The 25,215-nt window shown below is 32.3% G+C and overlaps 2 protein-coding genes across 4 annotated transcripts; both read right to left on the bottom strand.

Moving 5' to 3' along the window:
• Window positions 1-4,432: 4,432 nt before the first annotated feature.
• LOC143073364 (uncharacterized) lies at window positions 4,433-19,994 on the bottom strand. 3 transcript variants are annotated; one of them, XM_076248848.1, is made up of 4 exons: window positions 19,974-19,994; window positions 7,912-8,061; window positions 5,953-6,503; window positions 4,433-5,346 (listed from the first exon to the last, which is right to left on the bottom strand). In XM_076248848.1, the coding sequence occupies exons 2-4, from the start codon at window positions 8,052-8,054 to the stop codon at window positions 5,006-5,008; spliced, it is 1,035 nt and encodes a 344-aa protein (XP_076104963.1). In that variant the 5' UTR covers window positions 8,055-8,061; window positions 19,974-19,994; the 3' UTR covers window positions 4,433-5,005. The 3 variants fall into 3 exon arrangements, with proteins under 3 accessions (XP_076104963.1, XP_076104961.1, XP_076104962.1); XM_076248846.1 differs by lacking the exon at window positions 19,974-19,994 and adding an exon at window positions 19,846-19,925; XM_076248847.1 differs by lacking the exon at window positions 19,974-19,994 and adding an exon at window positions 8,532-8,621.
• A 1,328-nt stretch (window positions 19,995-21,322) lies between these two features.
• LOC143073782 (uncharacterized) lies at window positions 21,323-24,504 on the bottom strand. The gene is made up of 3 exons (XM_076249539.1): window positions 24,424-24,504; window positions 22,591-23,137; window positions 21,323-21,742 (listed from the first exon to the last, which is right to left on the bottom strand). The coding sequence occupies exons 1-3, from the start codon at window positions 24,502-24,504 to the stop codon at window positions 21,504-21,506; spliced, it is 867 nt and encodes a 288-aa protein (XP_076105654.1). The 3' UTR covers window positions 21,323-21,503.
• Between the last annotated feature and the right edge of the window lie 711 nt (window positions 24,505-25,215).

Below are 25,215 nucleotides of genomic sequence, written 5' to 3'. Positions count from 1 at the left end.
AGTAGTTAATAATAGTTTTCTTCACTTCGGGTTTACATTCATGAACAGAAAATACAATGAGGACGAAACTTAAAACAGACGTATCGTGATCATCGAACAAAACAGTTTTGTTTGTAATGTATTCCGTATCATGTTTTTTTTTTACCCCAATACGCTAAATGTAAAGATGATCTGGACAATTGATTTAACAGATAAAATTTCAAACCTATACAATGAATTGTTATGTTTTTGCATGTTTGTCATTTTTTTCTAATTCCTTAACAGATTTTTTAATTTTATATTTTAAACTCTATTGCAATGACGTTTGCTATAATAATGAGAAAAAAGTAAAATAATAACAACAAAAAACGAACTCTGAGTAAAGTTCTAAATTGAATGTCCATTAGCAAATGACACAATCAAAATCTCAAACACACCAAACGAACAGATAGCAATTTTCATATTCCTGATAAGGTACCAGGCATGTTCTTATGTAGAAAACGGCGTATTAATAAAATTGAGAATGGAAATTTGGAATGTATTAAAAAGACAACAACCCGACCATAGAGCAGACAACAGCCGAAGGCCACCAATGGGTCTTCAACGCAGCGAAAAACTCCTGCGCCCGGAGGAGTATTTCAGCTGGCCCAAAACAAATAAGTACACTGGTTCATTGACAAAGGACGTCATATCTCTGAATTATACACAAGAAATTAAAATCAAAATTATACAAGACTAACAAAGGCCAAAGGCTCCTGACTTGGGACAGGCCCAAAAATGCGACGGGGTTTATAGCTAACTAAACATCTCATTTGTAAGCAGTCGCATAAAAAGTGTATTCTTTTCAGTTCATCACATTTCATAATATGTTTTAAATCTTTTTCGTATCATTTTTTGTAGTTTTATTTTTTTTCATAGTTTTTATGGTGTTGGTCATTTTCTAAAATTGTTCTGATACGACTTATGAAAGGAGTGTGACTGTTTGGATATGCATTCTCTTTTAAATCACCTACTATGACTACTGGTATTCATTGAAGTTTGATTAAACAAGTTGCTTTCACTGTTTGCATAAATCTTTTCAAGTTTTCCGTTCTTTGCAACGTCGCAACTACAATCCCCTTCCCTTTCATGAATGTGACCTACCGAATAAGACTATTTATAGTTTGTTATCACATAAGCAACACGACGGGTGCCACATTTTGAGCAGGATCTGCTTACCCTTTCGTAGCACCTGAGATCACACTATTTTGTTGTGGGGTTCGTGTTGCTTATTCTTTAGTTTTCTATGTTGTGTCATGTGTACTATTGTTTGTCTGTATGTCTTTTTTCATTTTTAGCCATGGCCTTGTCAGTTTATTTTCGATTTATGAGTTTGACTGTCCCTCTGGTATCTTTCGTCGCTCTTTGGCAAAGTTTCAATCAGTCTTATTCGTCAGTTCGTGTTAAACGGATGGTTGTTAAAGTGATATCTTTAACCTATTGGTCATATTTTTGAATATCAGCAGATAAGTTTGGTGTACATATTACTAAGGGACAACTGTTCATATGTAAATAAACAGAATTGATAATAAAATGTTTTACTATAAAGATATTGACGGCATGGTGAATAAATGTACGTATTGATGAAGTGTTAGTAAGACGAAGGCATTAGCCACAATGCGAAAAAAAAACTGAAAATGACTAAATGCTATTTAAACAAAGACAAATCTCCACCTTCACCTCCTAGACCTCCTCCTCCACTTCTGTCAAAATGCCTAAAATTATGTTCACGACTGCAATAAAAACGTTTGCAAAAACAACACACAAAAAAACCCTTATAAATAAAAAAAATGTTTAAAGAAAAGCAATACCATCACACCGCATGATCAATCTGATAAATTAAATGAAATCAATGGCAAACAGTAATTTTTATAATAATGATAATAAGTAATTTCAAATAATTTGAAGTTGTTTGGAATATTTTTGGAGTTTATACGCTAAAACATAACTTGAAGTTTAATTATGCTGACCCTAACTTCAGATCTCGAAGCATTACTATTTGCCCAAAATAAACGGTACAAAATATAAATAGACCATCTATGAACTGGACCTTTATCTTGATTATCAAACAATTTATTCTTTCTATAAATAGTTTATATTTAAACGGTCATTTTTGTCACAGGTCAGACTTTTTTTCACTGGTTATGTAAAGTTGTAAATGACATGACTTAGATTTTGAAGGAACGGGTTATCTTAGCCTCAATTAAAATAAATTAAATCATGGAATAATAATTACCCTAAATAGCAGATCTAGATAGACACAATTTTAGTTTCTTGTGTACAATTTGGAAATAAGTATGGCGTTCATTATCACTGAACTAGTATATATTTGTTTAGGGGCCAGTTGAAGGACGCCTCCGGGTGCGGGAATTTCTCGCTACATTGAAGACCTGTTGGTGACCTTCTGCTGTTGTTTTTTTTTTCTATGGTCGGGTTGTTGTCTCTTTGGCACATTCCCCATTTCCATTCTCAATTTTACAGAAAGGATCTCTTGAGGTTCAAATCAATCAATAGAGTGGGTAATCCAGTGAAATCATTTATTTTATTCTGATACCCTTCTAGGTCAAGACAAACTATGCATGCGTTTAATCACGTAAACATACCTTTAGAATCATGATTTGATTGTGGTCAGTTGTAGCAAGGATGCATCTTAAATGTTAGTTATACGTGCGTGATTGTAATTCTCCATTTCTTCATGGAAGTTTAATATCAAAGTTTCACAAATGTAACATATTAGGAAAAGTATCACTTCAAACTTATCTGACATAAATAGTTGTATTTGGAACATATCTCGCATTTTAACAAAACCACCGAATTCCCCCTTGGGCGTAATTCTAAATATAAAAAAAACTCTAAATGTTAAAACTGCTTGTTTCTGATTTTCCGTATTGAAAAATAAACGCAAAGAAAAAAAGGGAGATAAAAAAGCATAAGGATTATGACAAGAAAATTAATGGAAAGTTGTTTACATTTAATCCCTTTGTTTGTTTTTACTTTTTATAACAGGACAGTCCGAAGAATCTGATTTAGTGTTTCTAATGTAAAGCCCAAAGCGGTTGACGTAAGAGCATTGAGAGGAGTCAATGGTAAAAGTCTACCTGGCAGCAATCGTATCCTAAAAACTTTATTGTTTGTAGTTAAATGCAATCCTAAAAATGGGATGCATTATGAATATAAGTTTCTTGTCTATTGAAAAAAAAAATTTCATTTCCTTTTAAAGATATCAACAGATGGTCTCTATTTTCCCGATGAAGGTTAAACATTTCTTAGCTAATAGTATCTGGTAAAAAGTTCGTTTGATATGATGTTGTTTTACAAATAAGAAGCTTAATTCAACTTGCAGTTAAGGTTGAATAAAGTCATACAGATAGACAGGAGCATGCCAATTTACAATATAAATGTTTCCATCCTAGTTCCCAACGCAATTTTAATTTTAAGGAATTCATTCAGAGTCCTGTTATAATTCAATCTGAATTTTAATGGACGATCATTAACAAGTTTTCTTCCTGTAGAGTAAAGTAAATCCAAGCTAATTATTTGCTTACTCTTCAATGTGTACGATATTAGGTGTTCTCTAACAAAGTTGTGTACCAAATCAATCTTTGAAGATAGGACTGTAATTACATTAGAGGTACACGAACACATCAAAGTGACAATATCTCGAGGTTAATTGAGGTTAGACAGAAACAAAAAGACAATATACATATTATATTAATGTAAAACCAAACAAGGAAACAAGAGTTATGTTTAAGAGGTTTGTCTAGCTATAAAACAAGGGTTAATCCACCATTTTCTACATTTGAAAATGCCTGTACCAAGTCAGGAATATGACAGTTCTTGTCCATTCGTTTTTGATGCGTTTTGTTTTTTGATTTTGCCATGTGATTATGGACTTTCCGAATTGATTTTCCTCTAAGTTCAGTATTTTTGTGATTTTACTTTTTATACATAAAAGATGTGATGAAAATACGGATACTATTGTATATGAATATTAGAAGGTACAATTTCGAAACTAAAAATCACAAAAATACTGTACTCAGAGGAAAATTAAAAACGGAAAGTCCCTAATCAAATGGCAAAATCGAAAGCTCAAACACATCAAACGAACTGACAACAACTGTCATATTCCTGACTTGGTACAGTCATTTTCTTATGTAGAAAATGGTGGATTAACCCTTGTTTTATAGCTAGACAAACCTCTTAAACATAACTCTTGTTTCCTTGTTTGGTTTTACTCATGGGTTTATTAGTTGCATCAGCTCTTCAACATTTGTATTAGGTTTTGAACTCACAAATGTGTCGGCCACGAGCATTACTAAAGAGGAGTAATTGGTTGTAGAAATGCACACATGGTGCAGTAAATTGGTATTGTTGATGTTAATGTTATTGTTGAAAAAAATACACCGAATGTTGGTTCCGTTTAAGAAGTAACTGTTTGATTAGTCATCCCAACATACTATACATTTAGAAAGAATACAGAAAGCAATAAATGAACAAGTTGAAGATCTACAAATGAAGTAGATTATTATATAAATATGTACTCTTTTCGATGTTTGTTCTTGGATAAATCATTAACCATCTTGTCAAACATGATCATATAAGTTACATAAAAATCTACATAATTGACCTCGGGTTCCTTTTTTTAACCCGTAGCAATAAGAATCTTAACTGTATCTGTCACATTAAAATCAGGAACTAAGTTTGCAAACAGAATAACGATGAATATATGGCTTGTGAACACTGCGTAACATCTCAGTAAATTTATTAATTAACTATGACCTCCTGTTTATTGTTTTAAAGAATTAATTTTTGCTGAAATAACCATACTGAGAGAATATTTCATTCAGACAAAGTTGAAAGAATGATAAAATTCACTGATCTTTGCATACAACAATTGAGTAGCACAGCCGTTTGTTCGCTGTTCTAATTTGCAATCTGTCTAAGATCTGTAATCGAGCGAATACTATATACTGTGATATAAACTATATCAAAAGGCTTGAACGGATTTTAAAACAATGAATATTACAAACATCCAATTAACACCTAAGCAGCTTCCTGTATTCCCATCTCCACTTTTTATACTGTCGCTCATTGTGGTTACTGGCTGCTGCGATGAAATCGGTCCACTTTGCATGTTGTTTATAGTTGTGGTTGAACTTTGCTGCGATGGTGGTGGTCCATCAGGACAGTTTGCCGGACGATTTGGGTTCTCTGGACGACACTCATGTGGTGGAGGTAATCCTCCTCCACCCCCGCCTCCGCCTCCGCCTCCACCTCCTCCTCCATTATCTGGACACTCACACAAGTAATAGTTCCATGTGTCCCAATCTGAAATATTTAAAAATATCTAAAACATGATAATTTGATTCTTTGGAAAACTATATAAGTATTACCAATACTGTGCATGCAAAAATTTGATGCTGATATTATTAATGTTTGTTATATGGGACAAGAACTTGATAAAGATATTTTCAAGTTTTTCATGTGCATCATGTCGACGTTGCAGCACACATACGTTATTTTTATGATTTGTATCGTCTTTAATTTTCTACTCCTTACAATTTAGTCACAGCAACTTCCATGATTATTCACAATAAACACTTACCATGTGTTTCCACATTTGTTAATTCTTTCAGAACTAGGTGAGAGACAAAATACATTGTTTACAATTGGAATATAATGTGCCATACGCGTGGAGTTGGTGAAATTTTCCTCTGGTCTAAAAGTTAGTTTCGATAGCTATATAAATAAAATTGATACTTCCAGTGAAAAAAAATGGCGTCAACGAAATTTGTTAAAGGTTTATCAGACTTTATTTCAGTCCTAATAAATGTCAATTAACTTTCTTTATTTAAGGAGATGAACAATTGTGTGATTTAAATTTTTTTTAGTTGCAGTCGTAGTTGTTTCAATTAATAACGTGTACATACTTACCATTACTATCCAAATCGCAATCATATGTAACTGTTACAACATCAGCGTAAACAGTACCGTGGTAACATCCAAGAAAATATGGCCACTCTTCGGTCACGTGGTATCGATATTGACCGTTCACTTCCCTCCCGTGACATTTGTCTAAATCCGCCGAAGTTATCCATCTATCAGATATGTCCGATACATTTGGTCCATATATTGGGAACCCATCAAAAGCTACACCAATTAGTTCATCTACAGTGTTATTATATAAGCAACTATCGGGAATTTTGTGATAATGATATGATCCATCGGGTGACGTATGTCCATCACAACTGTCAAATGTTTCTGCGCTACCTCCTTCTACAGCATTGACTGACCCGCCGGCCAAGGGATTATATATTGCTACACCTGTTCTAGTCAGTCCAATCTTTCCGAATGGTACACATGCTTTAGTTGGTGATACTGTCGGGGTTTTAGGAATCTTGATATTGTAGTTTTTATTTATCGGAGTGTTTGGATTCACCATTTCCCAAGGATGATCTGGTATTCCAGATGCTGCGATCATGAAACTGAAAGTGTGATAAATTCATGAAAAAGATATACTAGTAATCTTATGGTGATAAATTGTCATATGTAAAGATAATTTCAAGAAAAATATTTAATCTACTCTCTGATGATACATTGTTGTAAGTAAAGATAAATTTAAGCATTTTGTTTAATCTGACGGTGATAAATTGATGCAAATTAAGTTAATAAGTATAATAATGATATAAGAAGATAAAAACTAAGACCCTTTATAATGTTGAAAGGATGAAATTGTCAGTATTTTTTATTAGATACCAACTGAAGAATGCATAATTGCAAAAACAATTCAATCTATTTTAATGTCTACACGGAGAAACTAATCTTGATTTATATACAATCTTTAGGGATTTACATGCGACGTTACTTTTTGTGGCGTTGATCCATTCGTGTTACAGACACACAGTTCGTAATTCTACCAAGCTGTTTTGTGTACTATTCTAAATTAATTCTAGTTATTCTTTGTAATTCTATGATAAACATGTTGAAATGTACTATTATATCATTTATATATGTATTTCTATGTCTTTGTTGTTCTTGAATTGATTTGTACTGTATTCCCATTATGTTACGTTGTCATTTTAACGGTATAATATTCACTTTACCATAAATCGTATTTTTTTTCTTAAAATGTCCTGTTAGTGGTAGTTGTTATCTAATATAAAAAAATGTAGATGTGGTATATGTCAATGAGATAACTCTTCACAAGAGAGCAAAATAACACAGAAATTAACAACTATAGGTCACCGTACGGCTTTTTTTTCTTCAACAATGAGCAAAGCCCATACAGCATAGTCAGCTATAATAGGCCCCCAAAATGACAAAGAAAAACAATTCAAATAATAAAAACTAACAGCCTAAGACAATAACAATCAAAACCAAGGAGTAAACAAAGACTTGGGCTTTTTATAGTGGGCGACCTCAGAGCCACTGTAGAATTTCTTATGTATGTACAAAAATTGAACGAAAACACATATGTTACAAACGACAACCACTTAATTACAGGCTCCTGACTTGGGACAGGAAAAATAGTTCGTTTCTATGTTTGTTGCATTATAGTTTGGTTTTTTGTTGCCCTTAATTTAATGTTTCGTTGTTTTTCACTCAGTTTTAGATTGTAATACGGATTTGTATCTTTTAATCATTTGTTTACTCTTGAACAGCGGCATAATACTGTTGTCTTAATTTACATTTGTTTTCAGTGCTTATTTTGAATTCTTTTTACTCATTTTTAGGATGTTTTTTTTCTTATTTGCTTATCTCTCAATTTACAATTTAGTTATCTATATTTATTGACATATTGAGTATTGTTTTACTCTTTTTCTCACCATGTGTGGTAGAAGTGTGTGTCTGTGTTGGATATATGGTTAGTACAATGTTTATAAAAATACCTACTATTCTGAGTTGGACTGGTCCACTGTTACTGTTGCCTCGTACTTTCCAGAAACAGAAAATTTGGATATTTCTTCGCTTGTTAAGCCAGCTGATTCGGTATGTAGTAACGACGTACTGACAACTAACCATATTTGTAACCACATTGTATCGCTAAATAAAACGGTACAAAATCTAACATTATATATTGCCAAATTTATACTTTTTTTTATATCTTTTATGAATTCAATTGATTTACCAAATTAAAAAGAAATATGTCAACATAAACGCTTATTCGAGAATAGATGAAGTTGAAGTAAACAATTTAAGCCACCATACGGTCTTCAATATTGAGTAAAGCACACACATTATTTATTAACCTCTCGAAGAAAACATTTAGTACTGTTAACATACCTGGATATGCACGACGGAAATTTAAAACTTTTGGGGCAAAAAATAAACATCATTTAAAAAGTAAAAAATACCCCAACGAAGAATTTGCTATCTGATAGATTAAAGTTAATTAATGTTGGTGAATTCAAAGACACATTGGTACAGTTGTACGAATAACAAATAATTAATATAAATTTTGAAATTATTTAATAATGTTTAGAGTTTATACAAAACAAAATAACAATACTGACCTTTTATTTCAGAAAGCAAAGCATCAACATGTGTTCAAAAAGATAATACATAATAAACGATATACCTGTTCAAAAAATATAAATAGACCTACTGCTCTATGAACTGGAACTCTATCGTGACTTTGAAACAATTGATGATATTCTATACATAGTTTATTCTCAAATGGGTTTTGGTCACATGAAAAATATTTATGAACGGGTACGTAAAGTTGAAACATTGTAATTTAAATAACATGACTTGCAATTGGATGGCAATAGGTTGTCTTAGAGTGAGATTTGTAGGTTTTATCACTATTGAAATTATCCGCAATACATTTTGACGAAATTAAAATTGAGAAAGGAAACATGGAATGTGCCAAAGAGGCAACAACCAAATCTGAGAGCAGTAAGTTTGAGAGCGCAAGGCCGAAAATGGGTATTCAACACAGCGAGAAAATCACGCACATGGAGGCTATCTTCAGTTAGCCCAAAACAATAATGTATACTAGTTCATCGAAAATGAGAATTTACAGTGAAGTTCGAAACATATAGATGAACCAAAATATTAAAAAAAAAACCTTCAGGATTGACAAAGGCCAAAGGTTCTTGATTTGGGACAGGAGCAAACAATGCGGTGGGGTTTAATATGTAAAATACAGTTTAGACACACCATCTTATTATTTGGACTTTAACATGATTTCTTTCAAATGTTTGAAAATTGTCTATATCAAGCAACTGTTGCAGTAGTCCGAGATTACTCTGACGTCCAACGGCTGTTTTGCCAGACAAGCTGGGGCCGTGGGACGTCAGAGCTCGTCCCATATCAAAAAGTGGATATTTGCCCACCCAAAATAGATGCGCTGCTTCGTCGCTATTGATGCCGACTGACGGCCTTGGAATTATATAAATCGGGCATCAATCTATTCATTTTTCATTTATCTCTTCATTTATGCAAGTTTCACCTACCTGCCAACCTTCATTTTTCCATATTTTAACAGTTTTCACAGTGACCCATCGATTTCGATTAGCTTTATGGTAATTGTGAACCCCATTTGTTTTTTCTGATGATCGGTTAAAGGCAAATGTTATTAAATTACGCCGAGACGAATGATGATAAGAGTAGGTTTTAACTGAAAACATTTTGTCATGTAGACGATACATTTTGTATTCTGTGAAAGTGCCTATAAACTTATCCAACTCGAGTGTGTTCCTTGTCAAATCATTTATTGTGAAATCAAATTTTACAATCATATCACTTCAGTATTCAAGTATGTCATAACATTCATTTTTATTTTACGACGATAGGTCACACGACAAAGTCATTGCTTACAATAGAAATGCATGGAAATGACGACGAAATGACATTCAGACAAAGACATTGCCGACAACGTGAATAAAATGGGATGTTAATAAATGACATTATCACAGACATTGCCGACAACGTGAATAAAATGGGATGTTAATAAATGACATTATCATATACTTGTATAAAATATTACTAAAATTTTACAGTTCAATAACATTTGAAAATATCAAAAGGCTATGAAAGGATTACTAGGTTTATTGATCAGATTCCTAAGAAACTCCATAGCGGGCTGATAAAGGTACCTTTATTGACTGCTTCCGGAATGTTATCACATGCCTTTCCGTTAATTTCCGTGACGTTTATCACATGCAACTTCGTGCATTTCCGGAAATTTGTTTGAAACGACAACAGAACGCGGAAAACGGCAAGTGATTATACGACTTTTCACAAAATGGTTGAGGAGCAAAAATAAATTAAGTTAAAAATGTTTTGAAAGACATAAATGAGGTAACAATATTATTGAAGAACATGATAGTTGTTGTGACAAGATAAATAAAATGCTTGTAATATCAATAAAAAAAATTAAAGATAAGATTTTCTTTTGGTTGTCGGCTGTAAATATTATCTGAAAGCGCAAAGACAAACAAATAATATTTTAATAGTTCTTGTCTGTATTTCTTCTGCTGAAGTATATGATAAAAAGATAATTACATGTCATTTTTCATATCAGACCCTTTATCGGCCCTCGTTCATGATATTAGCCCTCGAGCCTGCGGCTCTTGGGCTGATATCATAACCTTGGGCCGATAAAGGGTCTGATATGAAAAATGCCATGTAATAATCTATACTTATCACAGACATTGCCGACAACGTGAATAAAATGGGATGTTAATAAATGACATTATCACAGACATTGCCGACAACGTGAATAAAATGGGATGTTAATAAATGACATTATCACAGACATTGCCGACAACGTGAATAAAATGGGATGTTAATAAATGACATTATCACAGACATTGCCGACAACGTGAATAAAATGGAATGTTAATAAATGACATTATCACAGACATTGCCGACAACGTAAATAAAATGGGATGTTAATAAATGACATTATCACAGACATTGCCGACAATAGAAATAAATTGAATTCAAATGGTGACTAAATGTCATGACGACATATATTGCTTACTATGATGGTACATGTAGATGAGGACTAAATGTCATTAAAACAGACACTTGTCTGCAATGGGAATAAATGGGAATAAATGGAAATGATGAGTGAATGTCTATAAAGACTCCACAGTGAGGATTGGATAAAAAAAGTAAAAAAGGCAGAAGTACGATATTGGATATCATTGAAGAACCAAAATTTCAAAAGGATTTTCCAATGTACATTTTGAGTGTAATACAAAAAGAAACAAATGCAGTGGTTGATCAAGAATGAAATGATATTGTGTTTTAACATCATTAAAAATCAGATGTAAACGTTGAAAAAAATAAGATAAAACCAATATTTTTTCTTAAACCTACGAAGATTATCTGATATACTGGAAACCTAAGTAATAATATGTGGTTTATTCGTGACTAAATTTTTGAAAAAACTCGTGACCATTATTACATAGTTTTTGTCATGTGATGTTTACGATTTTGTACATCAATTATTTTTATTCCTTTCAATTGAATTCCTTGACCGAAAACTCTGCCAATTTGCATACTTTAATCTCAATTATATAAGATTTACATTCTAAATATATATTTAATATTTTATTCACAAAAAAGTTCGTGTGTGATTTAAATACCCATACAAATGAACATGACTCAGTTATCTGAATGAGATATGCTACTAGTATATCCATAGGCGGATCCAGGGGGGGGGGGGCTGGGGGAGGGGGCCGGGCCCCCCTTTCGTGGGTAAATTTGGTTGATTATATAGGAAATCATTGAAGCATGACTGGAGCGGGCCCCTCTTAGGTCAGTCAGCGCCCCCCCCCCCCCCCCCCCCTTTAGGAAAAGTTCTGGATCCGCCACTGATATCCACTTGTATTAGGGAAAAGATATTTTCTGAATTTTGACATTGATGCAATTTTTACAAAGACTAAAAGGTAAATATGAGTATGATCCTGAAAAACCAACAATATCAATTATTTTATGGATTATATATAATGAAGCACCCAATGTAATTAGGACGTGTTTAACCTATTGTTTAGTAACATTTTAGTGGATTATAAGTATTTCCCTTTAGAATCAGTCAGTTCAAATGACTTATAAGATCTTGACCAGACATTTTAAGTCTAGTAGTTTTTATGAGACATGTTTTTTTTTTCTACCGAACTCATCATCGGAACAACAATTACTTAAGGACAAATTCAAATTCGGGTTGTGTTCCACATATTAAAAGATAATGATGTACATGTCTAAACGGGAATCAGTTTTAAATTTGAATGTGGATTTAATTCCCATAAACCTTTTAAAAAATATGTTTATTCCAATATACACTTGATTCCCCATATGTAACAAACCGAAATGCAGATACCACAACTATTTGACAGCAGTTTTATTTCTATTTAAAATTGATGTTTTTGTTATATCCTATATGATTATTAGATTTGGAGTTTGTGACGATTTACTAGCGAATGAATGACGGATTGCAATTATTTCTTCATAATTTTAATTGTTTTGGGGTTTCAATCCTCTATGTGTGGATTCCATTGCCATTTTTAGGATTCTATCTTAAATTATACTGACAGCCCGGGAAAATATGTCATGAATAACATTTCAATCCTCATTGACTAATGGGTTAATTGCCTTTTTAATTTAAGTAGACAATAGAGGTCACTATCCTTTAATCTATCTGACATTATCAGCGACGACTATAGTCCTTTAGCACATACTTACAACTTCTCGTCCAATCAAATTGCTTGAATTTGCCATCTAATTTTCATTAGAACATACTCACCCCTTCTCGTCCAATGAAAAGTCAGTTTTTTGCCCTCTAATTTTCACTAGTACATGGTTTTCCATGCATTATGAAATGCTATACATGAATGACTTTTCATTGTCAGTTAAATTGAATTATGAAAGTGAACTCTAAATAGCTGCACTAACGAAGTGTACAATCCCCTAAGGCATTTTCCTTGGGAAAATAGCCTACTGATTACAGATGAATGAGAAAAGATTGAAATAAAAACCTTTTGAATTTTGCAAAATTTCATGCATTTTCTAATGGTACACATAATAGAATACACAAAAAAAATATGGTAAGGATAAATAAAATGATATTTCTTTAATTAATATACCTTACATTTGAGGGATTATTTTTCTTTCCTTCAAAAAAACACAATGCCAGACTGGTGATATATAAAGCAAAGGGTTGTCGGACAAACGCAATACATTTAAATTTATCAATAAAAAGTAAGCATTTAATGTTTAATGGTCTGAATTCAAATATTCATACAGAGAGTTTTATATCTATAAATAAAAAATCAAATTCCAAAAAGGGGATTTATATAACATTGTGTTGCTTTTTAAAATAAAAAAAAATGTAAAGATGTATGAGTATTAAAATTTACCTGAAGCAGAAGAAACACAATTTATCCTTCACCAACTATGTCCGTGCTATTTCATTTCATTCATTGAAATGATCATTACCTATGTTTTATATTTAGTTCATTATAAAAAGTGAACTTTTATTTAGGTTTGAATATTACAATGGGAAAGGAAAATTTTGTAAGGTCACTCGAAAGTGTGAATATGTTCTAAATTGGTCAGACAATACTTGATCATGTTTTATGAAGATTTAAGCCCTCGGCTTCGCCTTGGGCTTAAATCTCCATAAAACATGACCAAGTATTCTCTAAATTTAACTAAATAGTTTGTAATTAGTTTTCAAACAGATTTTTAACATCCTACTAATCAATCTTTTGATCTAAATTTTGTTTTGACAATTAAAAAAGTTTCTTTCATTTAAATAAAGAGTAATAATAATGGTGCTTTATACCTTGATTAAAGTACAACTCAATTTAAAATTTGTAATCCTTTATCTTCCATGCAATTACTTTGTACACAAAAAGAGTCAACCATGAATCTTTTGAAGGGAAATTATTAATAAAGCAATTTGATATATTTAGTCATAAATTGGTCGATAATTGGTTGCCTAATGTCCAGTGACAAATATTTCATGCATATAAACTATCTACTAGACTACCTATGGGTACATACCAGGGGCAGATCCAGCCATTTTTAAAAGGTGTTTCAACCAAAGATGTGGAAGGGGGATCCGATCAACTGTTTGTACTCATTCAAAAGCTAGTTTTAGGTTTTATGTGAAATTAAAAAAATGTTTTCAAGAATGTAAAGGTTTCACTGCAATTTAAGAATTGTCTGCTCTTGGTCAATTCATTTTGTCATCTTACCATGTAAATAAGTACATGTATTTAATAGTTATCCCATAAGACGCGGTGTGTCAGTGTAAGATCACCCCGATGGCCGGAGGCCAGAGGGTGATCTAACACTGACACACCAAGTCCGAGTGGGATAACTATTTTACATCCCAGCTCTTTTAGATTAGACGAAAAAACATTTACAATTCATAAAATCTAGTTTAGAACGCCACACAACCATTATAATATACTTTATATATTACTATATGATGTATACCCTTTATGACCCCCGAACCCGATGAGTAGATATCAAACAATGTCAACTCGCCCCACTTGCCTATCGGCCCACACTATATCGCCACTTTATAAAAAAATCTCCCCACTCTTGTTTACCGAATCACCCACTTTTAAAAAAGTGTAAAATCAAATTGAACAATCAGTCTGACAACTCACTTATAAACGAAAAGGGTTAAAACCCCACCGAATAAAGGTCTGCCAACTCGCCCCACTTATAAAAAGATCTTGCTTCCTTTAAGTATGTTAAATTACTGTAAATTCATATCCAGTTGTCCTGGTGTAGTGGTATGTTTCTTGGCTTGATATGCTATAGGTCTTGAGTTCGAATCCCAGCATATCCGCTGGATGTTTTCTACGTGAATTTTGGTAGATAGTCTATTCCGTATAATTGATTATAAGTTTTATAGTGGATTTGACATTCCCGCCAAAATGATACAGAACAAAGGAAAGCATGCACAACAAAGAAACTCAAACTGGGGTGATCTGGTTGGTACGATCCGGCTCAGATCACCCCTGTTAGAACAAAGGAGCTGGGATGTAAAGTAAAACAACGCTTCGTTCATATCAATAAACATACTTACACCAGCAGCTACCTTCTTTACATTCTAAAGTCAAGGGCCTTTTGAAATCCCATTTTTACAATGATATTATAGTGAGTAGATTTACAAAACTACTTAAATGAGCTACATCCAGTCAGCCAAAACATATCAATAGACTAATTACAGGATTACTCAAGTTGTAAATATGTGCTAAATTGGATATTGTATAGAAAGGTATATACTATGAAAATAAGAGCTTGGGGCAAAGCCCCTCGCTCTAATTTTCATAGTACATGTATATACTTTTCTATACAATAACCGAGACATAGTATAAGACTTCGGAGATTCATATCATTTACATTCAACATTTTTATCGAATTTAAAAAAACACCGTTGAATGTAAATGATATGAACATGCGGAGTCTTATATTATAGGACTAGGAAGACTATTTTTATATAAACGAATTAGATAAATCAAACTCAAAAAGTAACATCTACCTTGTTTCCTAACATAGTTTCATATATATGAGGATGAGTCCATGTCCCATGGCGGGATGATATCTGATTAATTTATTGAAGACCCGTACCAATTTTAATCTTCTATCCAGTTGTTTAGCCCAGACAATGTTTTAAATATCCATCATATCTCTACATGCATGCATGGAACTACATGATAATTTGAATGATCAGACTTTATTGTGCTTATATAACTCTGCCCAATCACTACCCAAATCGCCCCCCCCCCCCCCCCATTTCTTTTTGCAAACAAACTTTTCCTATAACAAACAGGTAAAATCAATTTGACATGAACATGATTTATTTAGATACGACTATTACTTTGACTAATCTTCAATTGAAACATTAAAACATTAATTTTTTCGTCTCATGTCATCTAAAAATAACTGTTTTTATGTAGAGATTTTGAATACAACCATTTATGAAAAAAAGATGTAAATGGTCGGTGCCATTACATAAGCAAAGTATATACTGAAGAAGTCTGTATCTAGAATCATAGGTGACATTACATTTTCTATTTGCATGATATACAAAAGAATATGTGGTATGATTGCCAGTGAGACATCTCTCCACAAGAGACCAAAATGACACAGAAATTAACAACTAATGATGAATGCATATCAATACTTAGTATATTTTTAAAATATGCCATTTCAGCTATAAAGTCAAATAAAAGCTTCATTATACGTCAACGTAAATATATGTATTTCTAAAGAGGATTTTCACCCTGAGTAATGGTTATCAATAAGAATTATATAGAATCAATTATCAAATATGTCATGTTAATGAGAGAAATCAATTATACTACAGAACTAATGATCAATTCGAACAGATATTTTTAAACGGTTATTGTATTCGATAAGTGTTTTAAAATTCAGCAATAATATTCCATATGTCATAGCGCTTCAGTCCGTAACTTGTTGAATCATTGTAGCAGTAGGTCAATGCTCAGTTCTAGCATGCACATACAGATGTTGTTGGTTTTTTATTCTGTTGCAAAAGTGAGGAAATGATTACTATATTTCCCTCGTTTGGTAATACCTCTTGCTCATCTTGTTTTTTAGCATGACAACGTTTGTATTAGTTTTAGATTTTTAGATTACTAAAGATGCAATTATTGCAGTCTTTGCGCCGCTGGTTTAATGTTTTTATACTATATTAAAGATTTTCACTATACCTCTTTCCCTTGAACCATTTAAAATCAATACCTGTGCTTAGGACATTAGCCGTGACTAAGTGTTTTACAAGAAAGTAAAATAACTGTCGAATGCTAGTAACATATTTTTTGTGTTTCTCACGATTAAAGTTCCTTCACCTTAAACCTGTGATAATCTGCCTGTTATAAGTTAGTTAAGGTTTTAATATATGTAATTTCTTATTTTACAAAGGAAGTCGTGACTGATTTGAATATATGTTTGAATGTTCATGAATGATGAACCAAAATTAGAATGATTTACAGACTATTTAAATTGGCTTGAACTTTGATAAAATTGTTGTTTTCAATACACAACACCACACATAACGATGTGATATTCCGACAAAAATGCAAAATTTAGATCAAAATTCATGGTTGTAATTATAGCTTTTCCCTTTTTGCTAGCACTCACACTTTCCATATATTATGGTTTTGCATTTTTCTTCTTTTTCAAATCTTAAATTTCATATTTTGTTTTTCAATATATAACATGTAGTTGAAGCCATGGGTCATTCAGACTCATTCTATTGAAAAAAAATATTCAATTACTAAATTTTGTTCTTTTCTGGATTTACATTTTTTATCAGAAAAGCACAAAACAAACACGTTGAAAGCCATGAAATCGTAGATACACAACAACGTTTTATTTTAAAAAAAATCAGGGATTTGTAACCTTAGTATCTAAATAACTTCTTAATCTATGAAAGAAGGAAAATAAATATGTTTCTGTTATCCAACCTATACAAATAATAATGATAACATGTATGGCCTTATTATCCATTCAATAGTTATAATATTCAGCTGTTCTGTCACGCGAAGAGGAGTGAAAAAAAAAACATCATTTCATCAATTAATGCTAAAAAAGCATCCATATTGAAAAGTATCTCTCGACAAACGACTGTCACATTTTTGATGATATTTCTCAAGTATGCACGATAGATCTGAAACTCCGCCTTAAACCAAAAATAAAAATAGTATCTGGATACATGTTAGAAAGTTTGCATTCTTGTATTAAGTCTTTGTTTGGAGTCCAGGAACTTTAATTATCACAGAATCTGTAGAAGTTTATTTAAAGCAGCCCAGGGCAAAAATAGTAGCAATTTAAGGATGTACTTAGGTGAGGTTTTAGAATTTGTGTCAAATTTTCAGACTCCTTGGTGTTTTTCCATACAAACTTGACAATGAAACATATTTTGCCCCATAACACCCATGTATTTTTTTCATATAAGACTAAATAGCTCATGAAAGGTCATTTACCAAACTTTCAGAAGATTCTCAATTTTCTTTCTTTTGTTCACCAATGCAAACATAAGGTAAAAGTCCGAGTCAGCCTTTTCCCGCCATATTTTAAATCTCAAATATCTCGAAAAGGATTTCCATGACCTATCAATATTTTTAGCTTATTTTTATGCGTAAAGAATGCTGTACCAGCTGTTAGTACCAATTTTAAATTCTTGATTTATTAATTTTCATCCTTAAGGTGATTATTACTAAGAAGAATTCAAAGTTAATCAGATCCACTGTTTTATTCCTGACTTAATGCAGGAATTTTTAAAAACGAAAATTCAACATGAGTTTTTATACATACAATTAAGAATGAAAACAGCATTTACTTCACAACAACTGGTTTGGTACAGTTTTCGTTGAGTCATTATAATTGCAGGTCCATTGAACTTGAAGGTTGGACATGTTTTTTAAAGAGACACTTGATCTCCTTTTCGTGGTTTATCTAACAATTAAATGTCCTACTAAAAATATGTATCAATTTGCGTACTTTTCGTCCATCAAGATTAGATTCAAATTCCTACGATAGAATGTATTTCTTATCTGAAAAAAAAGTTTGTGTATCACGATTAAAATACATGTATACATACATACAATTCGTATGATAATGTATATAATTATTTAACATGATTTTCAGAAAAAAAAGGATAAATACTGAAAATTAATTCTACAAAGATTTATTGGTTGATATATGATTAACGTCCAATGGCAAATATTTTATGCATTTACAAAGCGTCAACAATAATTATTAACAGTTACTACATTAGACCTGTATGTTTTCCAATGTGGCTTACTGGCGAAATAGTTTTACTCCAAATGGAAAAATGAGTGTACATTGGTCAGGGGGCAGACATAGTCATGACACTTACAGATGCTACAAGAGTTGGTATAAGGGTTTTATCTATTGAGCCGCAAGTTTAGCAAATTCCTTATGTAAGCATAAAACTGTATGCCCCTCCCTTGCACGGGAGTCGAACACCTCAAATGAAGAAACGTTGAAGTATTTTTATATACAGGATCGAGCTTAGGTCTATGAATAAAACGTTGGTCTATATGGATCTTTTTCTAAACATTCACAAATTATTATGATTACAATGTCAATGCAAAGACGATAAAGCCTTGGTCTATTTGCTGACAAAGATTATTTATTATTATAAATGTTTTCATTCAAAATTTGTATTTAACAATTAATAGCGATTTAATGAAAATAGCAGCTAGATTTTAAAATTAATTCTTGAAAACTTCAATTAGTTCTTCAAGGATTCAAATTCCAATAGGTTTCCTTTTCTCTCTCCGACTTTGGCCATATTCGTGAAATTACTGCAGATGCAATAAGACTACCGTTATTTTGTGAAAAGTATGGATGATATTTAAACTGTTTAGAAAGAAAAGGAGATAGAATTTACAATAAGAGAACAAAAAGTTTTCAAAACTTTGTAAATCGATGCATATGGTTGAAAGGGTTTTAAACCACGAGGCTCGACGACATATAACAATGTGTCTCTCATGCGTTTGTATGTTTGTGTTTCAGTGAGTGAGGTTTGGAAGAAGGAGTAAACAAACTACAAATTACAGATTTTATTTACCTACGGTAACATGAATTAAAAGTAAAAGTTAGCTGATAATACACATTTACAGACTCTAAATGCGATGATGCAACTACATGTCAAAACAATAGACCGAATGGACATTATTAGTTATATCATAGATGGGTATTACATCTATGGTTATATAAAAGCCATGACGAGTAGGTATCTAAAATTAGTGCCGCTATAATTTCTTTAAAAGGAAATGTAATTTATTAAACTGTGCCTACCTTTCTTTCGTTAAAAACTTTCTTTCTAATTCAAGTCCTTTAATTCTTTCTATTTTATCAATCATATGGTAATAGTCATTGTAACTTTGCAGCATGCTGTACGTTAAAATTTAGGCTTATATGTTTACCTTTACCAATGTGTCATGGGCGCCATGAATAATTAAGCAGGATGCTGTACATCATAAAATTTGAGAATGGACATTCAGTAGTCTATTGATTTCTGTTGTTTAATGATAATGGAGATTTTAACAGAATTCCATAAATCAATATTATATGACATGCATTCATTTGTGTCATATAATATATGAAGTAATATTTGTAACACTCCGAAATGTGTCATTTATATAAACGTACCAACGTGTACTTTAGTGTACAATGCTTAGTACTGTCTCATAATTTTACTTAATGAATGGCTATTATTTATTTTGAATTTATTGAACCATAAAACTAATTTTTGACTCTTCACATTGCATAATCCGCGAAGCGGATTATGTAAAATGTGAAGAGTCAAAAATTAGTTTTATGGTTCAATAAAATCAAAATAAATTATTGCCATTCATTATAAATAAATTTCTATCAAAAATAAGGATCAAAGAACTTTTTATATTATATATATTAACAATAACAACGTACACACATGTTGGCGTATGAATAAACAACGTCAGAGTGGGCGTGTCGCCATAAAAATTGACAACATTGAAAATAAAACTAATAATTTTAACCAATCAGAAGACAGTAAATACACCAAATTTATTTATTTCAGAATATATATATATAGTGCTTGCTTTTGTGATTTATATTAGGTTTTATAATATGGACACGTTTATATAATTTTACCCATCCAGCGTGCTTTTCTGGATTTACCTTTATAGTAAAAAGTAAAATAACAAAAATACTGAACTTAGAGGAAAATCAATTCGGAAAGTCCATAATCACATGGCCAAATCAAATAACAAAACGCATCAAAAACGAATGAACTGACATATTCCTGACTTGGTCAAGATATTAAAAAAAACATAGGATGTTTAAGTACCGAAACTAGTGATGAGATAAAAAGGGCATAAACAAGAATTTGAAATGGAGATTTGATTATATAGGGTCATGTTCGCTGGGTTGTTGAGAGTCAGCATTATTGTAAATTTTCAGAACTTAAAAAGACATTTGCGTTATTCATTCGACCCACTGACCATGAAGGAGATGCATGATGGGAAATCTCGTAAGATCCAAACATTCACAACATATTTGCATTCATTAGATGCAAATAATTACATATCCTATAAATTGTAGTATGTTAGGAACTAGTATATCCACCTATATGTGAAATATTATTCTGCAACATATATTTGTTGAGAAAAACTTTCTATCTTTACATTCACGGTACAGTCAATCCAACGCAACCAACAATAAGGTATAGACAAACTTTTGCACTTTCAGGCAGCTCAGTCTGAAATACTTCCACACGTGTCATTGATGGTGTACAGGTTTTTATCAGCACACTTAGTGCCACAGAAGAAATCTGCATGCTGGTAATCAAAAATCTCTTAAATGGGAATGTCAAAGAATACACTCTTAAAACATTTCGAAATCAACGTACACTATACATATATAAAACTTGAAATCATGGTATTTTTTTAAGAACAAAGATTTTTCTGAATGTGTTAGTCATTTTCATCTTCTCTCTTTTCTAAAATTATGGCTGACAGCAGAAGTACTATACTATAAAAACTTGTCAATGGACTTAACAGAGATGCATTAGAGTTATAATTAGAGTTAACATTAGAGATAGAGCTAGGACATTGCTGTCCTGGTGGAGGGGGTGGATGACAATCAGTATTTGTAGTACCAGTACCGGTGCCTTCTGGACATTCACACAGGTAATACAACCATTGATTCCAGTCTGAAATATAGGAGTAAAAAAAGGGTTATCCTTGTTAAAATAGTGCATCCCTATTCAGGATGGCAACATGATCATAAAATATCAATATCCCCTGATTTAAAACAAAACAAGATATATGAGATGTGATGTGTCGGTGTGAGCTCACATAACATAACTTATAATTATACATCTCTCTTCGAGACGAAAACTGTTTGCTCCTACTAAATGCCGCACTTATCTTTATTTAACAGTTGGTCGAGAAGTGGCAAGTTTTATGTTGACTCGGTTGGTGATTGAATCAATAATCACCTGTACTCGAGGAAAGTAGCTGTTGGTTGATTTGTGTCTTATTCTTTTTTGTTTATTTTAAGCCAATTTATAGCAACTCGTAAATTTTCTTGTATGAATTATTTTAGATCGAAGTTTGGTTTAGCTTACTTTACGGTATGGATACTGATTATTGTTGAAGGTAATATGATTACATAATGGTTCCTAAATGATTAACGTAATTTTGTCTCTGGTTGGATGTACTTGTCTCGTAAGAAACTTTGTCAAATCTTATTGCGTTGTAAGATTTTGAGTCAATATTTAATTACCATGTATCTGTTTGTTCACGTTGGTTTTGAGTTGATATACATTATAAGTCCGTTTAAATCACTTTTTATTACTCATTGATTGACTTAAAATTCAGCAGGCTTCCTTGTGGGTAAATCTCTCCCATGATTCAAAGTTCGGACGTAAACGTGTAATAAAAAAATTACCAAGGAATAGTAAAATAAATCTTGCTTAGAAACAACAATAAGTATTCCCCCTTCTTCCTGTGAAATGTCAAGCCCTACACACACAACAAATGATTTCATAACGCTTACCATTTGATGATAAATCGCAGTCATAAGTAACCGTGACAACGTCGTCGTAAACAGTCCCATGGTAACATCCTAGAAAATATGGCCACTGCTCGGTCACATGATATCTATACTCACCACTAACTTCTCTTCCGTGACAAGAATCTAAGTCTGTCGAGTTTATCCATCTATCAGAAATATCTGATACATTAGGTCCATAGATAGGAAAACCATCAAATGCCACACCAATAAGTTCATCTACAGTATTGTTATATAGACAACTATTGGGAATTTTGTGGTAATGGTACGCTCCGTCAGGCGACGCATGGTCATCACAACTGTCAAAAGTCTCTGCGCTATCTCCCTCTACAGCATTAACCGATCCAGCGGCCAGAGGGTTATATATTGCTACACCTGTTCTCGTCAGTCCTATCTTTCCAAATGGTACACATGCTTTGGTTGTTGCTACTGTAGGTGTCTTTGGGATCTTGATGTTGTAATTTTGGTTTAATGGTGTGTTTGGATTTACCTCCTCCCACGCATGATCGGGTATTCCGGAAGCACTTCTTCTCTATTCTTCCCTCCACTATCTGGAGTACCACTACTTTTGTAGTGTAGCACGGATAAGCAACTGATTAATTGTAAGCAACTGTGTGCATGTGCAGGAATATTATACAGTGTATATGATCGGTGCACAAACCAGTATTATTTCGCCTAAATATATTGTTCCAGATACTGGTATAATGGATATCAACACAGCCACCACCAATTTACAACGCAACGGCAGTTGTCTTATCCAAATTGAGCTAAGGCTGCGATCCCAGCTGGGAGCTCAATTCAAACATAAAACTTTAAAATAACTTAATGTCAAATCACTTTTGTAAACGTGCAGGAAACTGTTCCATCACCATACTATATACATTTGAACTCCATATAAATCACACATGTTATATCAATTATACACTAATCAATGTCTATTACTTTAAAAGTTCATGCACTGTGGCATATACTAAAATCTAAAATTACTTCGTGTACCACCAAGTTATCAATGTTACTGTGGCAGTTTGTTACTCAGCATATAACTTAACTTTTTATTGTTCATTCTAAATTAAACCAATATTGGTACTTCACTCAAGTTTCCTTACACTGCACCAGTAGCCTTATATCTCTTACTTCACTAGAAAAAAAAACACACAACAAGTTAAGTTAGGGAGAAAATCAGTAGCTTACATAATAGTTACTTTATCACCTATTTGGGACAAAATTTTTATTATCCTAGTATAATTTCCTTATACCTTAATAGAAAAATAATTTCTGAACTTAATAGAACAACTTAGCCATTTATATCAACCCTTAAATTTCCTTTACAAACTTAAATATAAGTATTGCAAAAAATATCAGAACACAAGGCTTACTTAACATTAAATTTTCATATTAAACCTTAAACTTTTGATTAATAGTAACTTAATAAATTTATTTATTTTATTTTAAACTATTTAATGATTTTCAATGACTTTAAATGACTTTGCCATCCTAACTGCCAACTAAATCCAGTATAGAGCATCTTTTATGGTGTAGAGCATATACCATTCCTCTTGTTATGGCCTCAATTTTCTCCATAAATGAGAAAGTCTGAATTAATATTGGAACTTGTGGGCTAGAAACATCCAAAATCACTCTCAATAACATTGAATTGTTTGAGAAGACAAGATTTCCTATTTCATGATTAAAGTCATAAAGCAGAGTTCTTAGCTTTGGAATAAATTGATTCCTCACAGTATCTGTACTAGCACATTGCAGCAAGAAATGTTCAGTATCTTCGATCTCATCCATACACAACGGACATATCGGACTTACTTCATACTTGTTAAATCTACTACGATTTGATTGCAGTGTATACACTCCTGTAAGTAGTCTAGCTTTTACATTAGCTTTCATAATAGAAATAGAGTCAAGTCCTGTGTTGGCCCAAACGTTGTGAACAGTTTCACAATTCATTGACATGGGATGCAAAAAGCGAAGAGTAGACTTTCCTTCTGCCATATTCGTTATCTTCTGTCTCCAGAATGTTTCTATTCTCTTTTTCACATAGTTTTTCCAACTTTCTCTATTTGGAATTGAATTTAAGATGTCAAAAATAGATTCAAATTCATACAATGAGAGTATATCGTTCACATAAATAAACCAGCTATGAGAGGTGTTATCCTGCATTACAAGTTGTCTAATACATATCTCCTTCTCTATATCATTGTTTCGCACAATGTTGCCAAAGTTTACTAAAATTTGTTTATGTAAAAACGCTTCTATTGGCATCTGGCCAGACAGAATATATATTGCTGCATCAGCGGTTCGTTCTGGCAAGTTTTGCAGAATTTTAAGTTGTGATTTGTGAAAAAAGTTCAATTCATCCAATTCCTTTCTGATAAGTGTTACACAGTCTAGTCCAAACATTAATCGTGGGCGAACATATGTATTCCATAATTTGATGACTATATTTGGATTGACTCCATTATATCCGTGCATACCTGCACCCATTAGCGAATAGCAGGTTCGTCTAGCTAATTTAATTCTTTCTGATACCAAACATTTTCCTACTGAATTTCGATTAATTCCAACATGAGTATATGAAACAACATGTTCTATAGGTTT

Source organism: Mytilus galloprovincialis, chromosome 4, assembly GCF_965363235.1.
Source record: "Mytilus galloprovincialis chromosome 4, xbMytGall1.hap1.1, whole genome shotgun sequence".
In the NCBI taxonomy this organism is placed as follows: domain Eukaryota; kingdom Metazoa; phylum Mollusca; class Bivalvia; order Mytilida; family Mytilidae; genus Mytilus; species Mytilus galloprovincialis.
Note: the sequence above shows the minus strand (reverse complement) of the source record. Positions and strands in the feature narration are given on the sequence as shown.